Consider the following 6,964-nt stretch of genomic DNA (forward strand, 5'->3'; position numbering starts at 1 on the left):
TGCCACCCGCTGGGCTGTCTGTTGGTGCAGCAAAACAAACAGCCGCAGCAGCAGCAGCAGCAGCTCGCCAACTCTCTCTGCAGTTGCTGCAGACCCGTGCCCAGCTGCTGCTGCACCTCTGCGCCGTCTATCATCAAGCGCCCGGCCGCAGCTGCAGCTGCAGCAGCAGCTGCTGCTGCAGCTGCTGCTGCAGCTGCTGCTAGAAGACCGTAGCAGCAAAACTGCTGCAGCTCGGACGAGGGCTTCAACGCAAAAAAGCAAACCAAACGACTGCGCGCCTTCTCCAGCTGCTGCTGCATATGCAAAGCGCGACAGCATCAGCTCCCTCCATAAGGGTCAGCAGCAGCCGCAAAGCCCTGCAGCATTTCGTGACCTCTTTGAGATCTGCTGCATCCTCTGCTGCTGCTGCTGCCTGCACTGCAGCAGCAAAAGCAGCAGGCGCTTCTGAAGTGCCCACAGCTGCAACAGCAGAAACAGCAGCACTCGCGAAGCCCGAGTCTGCTGCTGCTGCTGCATGCGGCGGCAGCTGCAGCAAAGGATTAGGCCGAGGATAAACTGCAGCCACAATGCTGCTCAAAATGCTGCTGCCGCTACTGCCGGTGCTGCTGCTGCTGCCCCAGTTGCGCTGCGCAGCAGCAGCTAGGAGCGCAGCCTGATCTTTCTGCTGCTGCTGCGGCTGCTGCTGCTCTTGCTGCAGCAGCAGCAGTAACGGCGCCGCATGCGTTTGGGCGGAGCAACAAAGCAGCTCTAGAGATGCAGTCAGGCCTTTCAACGCAGTTTCATGGGCCACTGAGTCAAGCTTGCTGCTGTTGCTGCTGCTGTTGCTGCAGCTGTTGCTGCTGCTGCTGCAGCAGTTAAGAAAAGCGGCGAAGGTGCGGTGTACAAACGACTCACTTGCGACCCACTCATCGAGCGCTGCAGCAGCAGCAGCAGCAGAAGTGGCGCAGCCTCCTGCTGCTGCTGCGCAGCTGTCGCTGCCGTCGCTGCTGCTGCTGCTGCTGCGTCTGCTGCAGCAGCGCAAGGTGGACAGACACTGCAGCGCCTCCGCCACCTCCGTGCTGCTAGAGCAGCAGCAGCAGCAAAACCCCCCAGGGAGGGGCCCCTGTCTCTCGAGCAGTCGCTGGCAGATTGCAGGGCAGACCCAGCTGTACAGCCGCAGCAGCAAGTCCGGCTGCTGCTGCTGCTGCTGCTGCTGCTGCTGCTGCAGCAGAGCCGAGGCAGCAACGAGACAGCCCCGCAGGCAACGCCAGGCAGCCACACGAACGCTTGGGGCTGCTTTGCCCAAGAAGGTAAGGAGAAGGGTCACCTGGCTTTCGAGCAGCAGCAGCAGCTGCTGCTGCTGCTGCTGCTGCTGCTGGTAGTGCTGCGCGTAATAGCGGGGGTCCTGCATGAGAGCTGCAGCCCCTGCTGCTGCCAGCTCCTGCCATTCCTCTGCTGCTTGCGCAGCAGCAGCAACAGCAGCAAAAGGATTGTGGAGGGCACAAACCCGCAGCGCCACCAAGGCCTGAGTTACTGGCTGCTGCTCCTGCACCGAGCTCTCATCTTCTGCTGCTAAGCGCGAGTGCTGCTGCAGCAGCTGCTGCAGTTGCAGCTGCAGCAGGACACTGCTGCTGCTGCTGCTGCCGCTCGACGCGATCGCAGGATCCAGAACCCACAGCGCATCGGCCGCCGCCCTTGCAAGGCACACTTTGCTGCTGATGCTGCTGCTGCTGCTGCTGCTGCTGCTGCTGCAGCGTGGGGGCAGCGAGTGCTGCAGAACGACAGCAGCAAACTGCAGCGCCGCCCGGCGCAAGAGCGGGAGCTGCGCAGACACCCCAAGTAGGCTGCCGCAAAACTGGGAGACGTTGGGGAGCGTCATCCACCTGCTGCAGCAGTCTCCTGAACTGCTGCTGCTGCTGCTGCTGCTGCTGTGGACTGGGCCTGGAGGAGCCGCAGCAACTGCTGCGAAAGGCAGCAGCTCCGCCAGCAGCTGCGTGCCCAGCAGCAGCAAGTCAACGTCGTCGCGGCACGCCACAGCAGCGCCACCCGAGTTGGGTGGTTGCAGCACTAGCTCCTCCACGTTTGCTGCTGCTGCTGCTGCTGCTGCTGCTGCTGCTGCTTGCTCCTCGGCCTCCAGCATGGCCTCAGCCACCTGCTGCGCAAGCTGCTGGAGAAATGGGTATGTGTACCTTTTGGCTGCAAGGGCCACAGCACGGAGGCCCTTAGCAGCAGCAGTTGAGAGCGAGCAGCAGCAGCATTTGGCTGTTGTTGCTGCTGCTGCAAGCCCTCTCCTGGTGAGGCAGCAGACTGCAGCAGCAGCAGGCTCCACAGGCTGCTGCAGTGCTGCGCAGACCTTCCTGCAGTACTGCAGCGCCTCTGCGTACGTGGCAGCGTCAGAGTGGGGGCTGCTGCCAGCAGCAGCAGCAGCAGCAGCAGCAGCAGCAGGGGCGCCATCAGCATTCGAAAGAGCAGCCGCAGTAGGAAGAACGGAGCCGTCACCTAGCGACTGCTGCAGCAGCAACTGCTGCTGCTGCTGCTGCTGCAGCGGGGAGGCCTCGCGCAGCAGCGGCGGGTGAGACAAAACCTCCAGCAGCCGCTTCAGCGCGGGGTGTGAAGGCAGCAGCAGCTGCTGCGCCGTTTTTCTTGTTAAAGACAACTCAGCAGCAGCAGCACGAAGGATATTTTTGCTGCCAGTCGGGGCCTCTAGCAGCAGCAAAGGCCCGACCTGAGCTGCCTCAGAGCAGCAGAAGCACGCCCTGCAGCAAGGCGCTGCTGCAGCTGCTTCCGTGGCTGCTGCTGCTGCTGCTGCTGCTGCTCCTGGCGCTGGTGGCGCTGCAGCTGCACTGTCCAAGGACCCGCCCGTGGGCAAAGCGCTGCTGCTGCTGCTGCTTCCTTCGCTGCCATGCAGCAGCAGCTGCGAGTCAGCAGCAGGTCTTGTGGGAGCAGCAGCAGAAACGGCTGCTGCTGCTGCAACTGCTGCGTCAAGGGCCGAGGCGTCGTTAGCTAGCTGGCTAGCCACAAAGAAGGCCGCGTCCTGGCTGCGGCTAGCCCAGCTAGCTTGTGCTGCAGTGCAGCAGCAAATAGTGTCGGTGTCTAGGGGCAGCTCGACGCGCAGCCGCAGCCAAGAAGGCAGCAGCAGCCGTGGCTGCTGCTGCGGCTGCTGCAGCAGCGCCTCCAGCGAGGGCCCCAGGGGGCACACCCGGTGCTGCAGCAGCAAAGACTGCTGCGGGTGAAACAGCAGCAGCGCCAAAAGCTGCAAACATGAAAGAGACACAGAAGCTTCCAAAGCGAAGCAGTGCTGCAGCAGCAAGTCCCCCAGCAGCTGTCTGTACACCTCAATCACGTAGTGCAGCAGCGGGTCACCCGGAGGCAGCAGCAGCAGCGGCAGCGCCAATACGCGAGCAGCAGCCGTCACGAGCGCATCGTGCTGCTGCTGCTGCTGCTGCTGCTGCTGCTGCTGCTGCGCTGCAACGCGCAGGAACTGCAGCAGCGAGAAGAGCAAGGGCTGCTCCTGGTCGTCCCAGGCTGCAGTGGCGACCTCTGGCAGGGCCGCGGCCGCAGCAGCAGCAGCAGAAACAGCAGCAGCTGCAGCAGCAGGACTGTCTGCTTCCGGCGGCTGCTGCAGCAGCAACGTCAGCAAAGAGCAGCAGAGGCTGCGGAGGAATGGCCTGGCTTCTTGGGCGGTGGAGTGTACGTACACCTCAAAAGTCCGCAGCGACTCTGCGCGGGTAGCAGCAGAAAGCCGCGGGTTAGCAGCAGCAGCACAAAGGACGGAAGCTTCTGCTTCTTCCCAAAGCAGCCCCTGCAGCTGCTGCTGCTGCTGCTGCTGCTGCTGCTTGCTCTCCGACCACAGCTGCAGCGCCGCCCCCACGGGGTCCCGCCCCAGCGGGGGCGGCAGCTGCAGCAGCAGCTTCAGTGCTGCTCCTGCGTTTTGCCGCTGCTGCGCAGACACGGAGAACAGCCGCTGCAGCAGCAGCACGCGGTAGACGGGCAGCTGCTGCAGCAGCAAATGCGCCCCTGGCTGCTGCTGCTGCTGCTGCTGCAGCGTCCTGCTGCACTCCTCCAGCAGGCAGGGGTCGTACATGTCGATCACGCATGCGCAGGCGCGCAGCAGCAGCTGCGTGTCCCGCTGCTGCCCCTGCTGCTGCTGCAGCCCCAGCTGCACCTGTTGCTGCTGCTGCTGCTGCTGCAGCAGCAGATGCGTGGCTGCGCTGCGGACGAAGCGGCGCGGGGCCTCGCCAACCAGCGAGACAGCCTCCAGCAGGCAGTCCGGCTGCAGCAGCAGAGAGTGACCAGTGGTCATGCTGCTGCATGCAAGGAAGCAAACTCTGTCACAAACCCACTGCTGCGGGCACGACAGCAGCAGCAAGGCAGCAAAGATGTGGTCCGATGCTCCGCAGCGGCTGCAGCCAGAGCTGCACAGTTTCTTAGCTGCTGTTCCTGCTGCTGCTGCTGCTGCTGCTGCTGCTGATGCTGCTGCGGCTTCAGCCGTGGTGTGCTCGATGAGGCGAAGCAAGGCAGTTCTTAGGTGCTGGGTGCCGCCCGCGTCGTTGCTGCTCCTGCTGCTGTTGCTGCTGTTGCTGCTGCTGCCGTTGCTGCTACTGCTGCTGCTGCCGGGAGCTGCAGCGTCTCCCTCCAGTCTCTCCAGCAGCAGCAGCTGCAGTATGTCAGCAGCAACGCCTTCTGGGCTGCTGCTGCGCGTTTGGCGGCGCCCAAGAAAGTCTGCAACTTTCCTAAATATACACACGCCGCTGTTGCTGCTGCTGCTGCTGCTGCTGCTGCTCCCGTTGCTGCTGCTGGGGGCGCGAGACGCACCACGGGCGCACGGCGCTGCAGCAGCAGCAGCAGCAGCAGCAGTGTTCTTGACAAAGGCGAGAGAGGCAGCCATATGGAGGCCGTCTGCAAGAGCAGCAGCAGCGGCGGCAAGTAGGGGACCCTGGTGCAGGTGCTGCTGCTGGACGGGAGACAGCAGCAGCTGCTGCTGCTGTTGCTGCTGCGCTTGCTGCAGCGGCAGCTGCAAGCCGCAGGCGTCCAGCAGCAGCGGCAGAGAAAGGGGACGGCTCAGAGGAAGAGAACTGCGCAAAAGCAGCTGCAGCAGCAGCCCTTCCAGGCCTGCAGCAAGCAGCCAGTCTTGACGTGGCTGCCCGGGGGGCAGCAGCAGCAGCAGCTGCAGCAGCAAGTCAATCCACGCTGCGCCAGACCACCGCAGCAGCAAATAAGCTCCAAACTGCACCCTGCTGCTGCACTAGCTCCGAAGACTGTAGCAGCAGCACACACAGAACAGCTGCAGCAGCGGCAGCAGCCAGGACGCGCCTGCCACACGCTGCAGCAGCAACAGCACTAGCAGCAGCAGCAGCAGCAGCAGCAGCAGCAGCAGCATCTCACCGTCTTGACGGCCAGTAAGGGGGCGGCCGACGAGCTGCGGGCAAATGAAGTTAAGAGAAAAGGACTCTGTGTGGGGAGCCCCTCGCAGCAGGGCCTCTAGGGAAGACTCCTGCTGCTGTTGCTGCTGCTGCTGCTGCTGCTGCAGCTGCTGCAGCTGCTGAAAGCATTCGGAGGGAAACAAGTGCGTTGCTGCTGCCCGCAACTGACGACCGGCGTGCAGCACCTGCTCTTCAGACAGGGGGCACCAATCAGCAGGACTGGAGCTGCTGCTGCTGCTGCTGCTGCTGCTGCTGCAGTGCAGCAGTGCCGCAACATCTGCTGCAGCAGCTGTGAGGCTGGACACCAGCGGCATCACTTGCGGGTGCAGCAGCAGCACGTGCTGCTGCAGCGCAGCAGAAAGAACTGGGGCAAGGAGGCTGCGGGGGCCAGCAGCAACGCTGAGACACCGGCAGCTGCGGGAAGCCTTGCGCAGCTTTTGCTGCAGCAGCTGCACCTGCTGCTGCTGCTGCTGCGGCATCCAGCTGCTGCTGCAGCTGCGACGCAGCAGCGAAAGCGCATGCAGCGCGAACTGGTTTGCTGCAGCAGCATGAAACCCCACATATTCCAAAGAGCCTGCCAGCGGCTCCAGCAGGGCCTGAGCAGCAGCCGCAGCAGCAGCGCAGCAGCAGCGCAGCAGCAGCAATTCAAGAACGCGACCACTTACAGCCAGGAATAGCAGCAGCAGCAGCAGCAGCAAGAGCAACAGCAGCAATACTGGCGTTGGCGCAGCTGCTTCAGCCACAGCAGCAGAGCAGCAGCTGCTGCAGCAGCAAAGTCACCTCTCTCAGTTTGTGTAGAATTTTAATTTGGGCTTCCACAGCAGCCAAGGCGAACTCCGAGGCTGCTGCTGCTGCTGTTGTTGCTGCTGCTGCCGTTGCTGCTGCTGCTGCCTGCTCTGCTGCTGTGTCCGCTGTGCCAGCAAAAATGCCTTTAGCTTTGCAACGCTGCTCTAGTGCTGCAGCTAGGGCCAGCAGCAGCGACGTCTGCTCCCCCTCACGCTGCTGCTGCTGCTGCTGCTGCTGCTGCTGTTGCTCGTGCAGCAGCAGCAGCAAAGAAGGCGGGAAGTCATTGAGCAGATCATGGGGCAAAGACTTGCACAGCTGCTGCACAACTTGGGGATCCAGAGACGCAGAAACCAGGGCGGAGCTGCAGCACAAAGCAGCAGCAGCAGCAGCAAGAGGAGCAGCAGCAGTAGCAGCAGCAGCAGCAGCAGCAGCAGCAGCGGCAGCAGCAGCGGCGGAGTTAGCAGCAGCACCATGTCCAAGCAGCGCAGCGTGGCGCATTTGCAGGGCCTCAGTACTCACGCTGCAGCTGCAGCAACAAGCGCAGCAGCAGCGCGGAATAAGCAGCAGCAGCAGCAGCAGCAGCAACAGAATAGCCACATTCAACTGACGCAGAAGTAGCCGCAATACTTTCAGCAGCAGCAGCAGCAGCAGCAGCAGCAGCAGCAAAAGCGTACGCTGTCCCTTTAACAAGACATATGTCTGCTGCGCTGCACAGCTGCAGCTTCTTCTCTAAGTGCCACTGCTGGCTGCCCGGTGCATCAGCAGCAGCAGCTGCT

General features: G+C 63.0%; 1 protein-coding gene across 1 annotated transcript; it reads right to left on the minus strand.

Moving 5' to 3' along the window:
* Window positions 1-244: 244 nt before the first annotated feature.
* Window positions 245-6,686, minus strand: ENH_00026050 (hypothetical protein, conserved; the record flags this gene model as incomplete). The annotated part of the gene is made up of 3 exons (XM_013579733.1): window positions 245-5,091; window positions 5,365-5,998; window positions 6,183-6,686. 3 exons carry the CDS (start codon window positions 6,684-6,686, stop codon window positions 245-247), a joined length of 5,985 nt encoding a protein of 1,994 aa, XP_013435187.1.
* Window positions 6,687-6,964: the final 278 nt, after the last annotated feature.

Source organism: Eimeria necatrix, genomic scaffold (assembly GCF_000499385.1).
Source record: "Eimeria necatrix Houghton genomic scaffold, Enh_scaff19, whole genome shotgun sequence".
Classification (NCBI taxonomy): domain Eukaryota; phylum Apicomplexa; class Conoidasida; order Eucoccidiorida; family Eimeriidae; genus Eimeria; species Eimeria necatrix.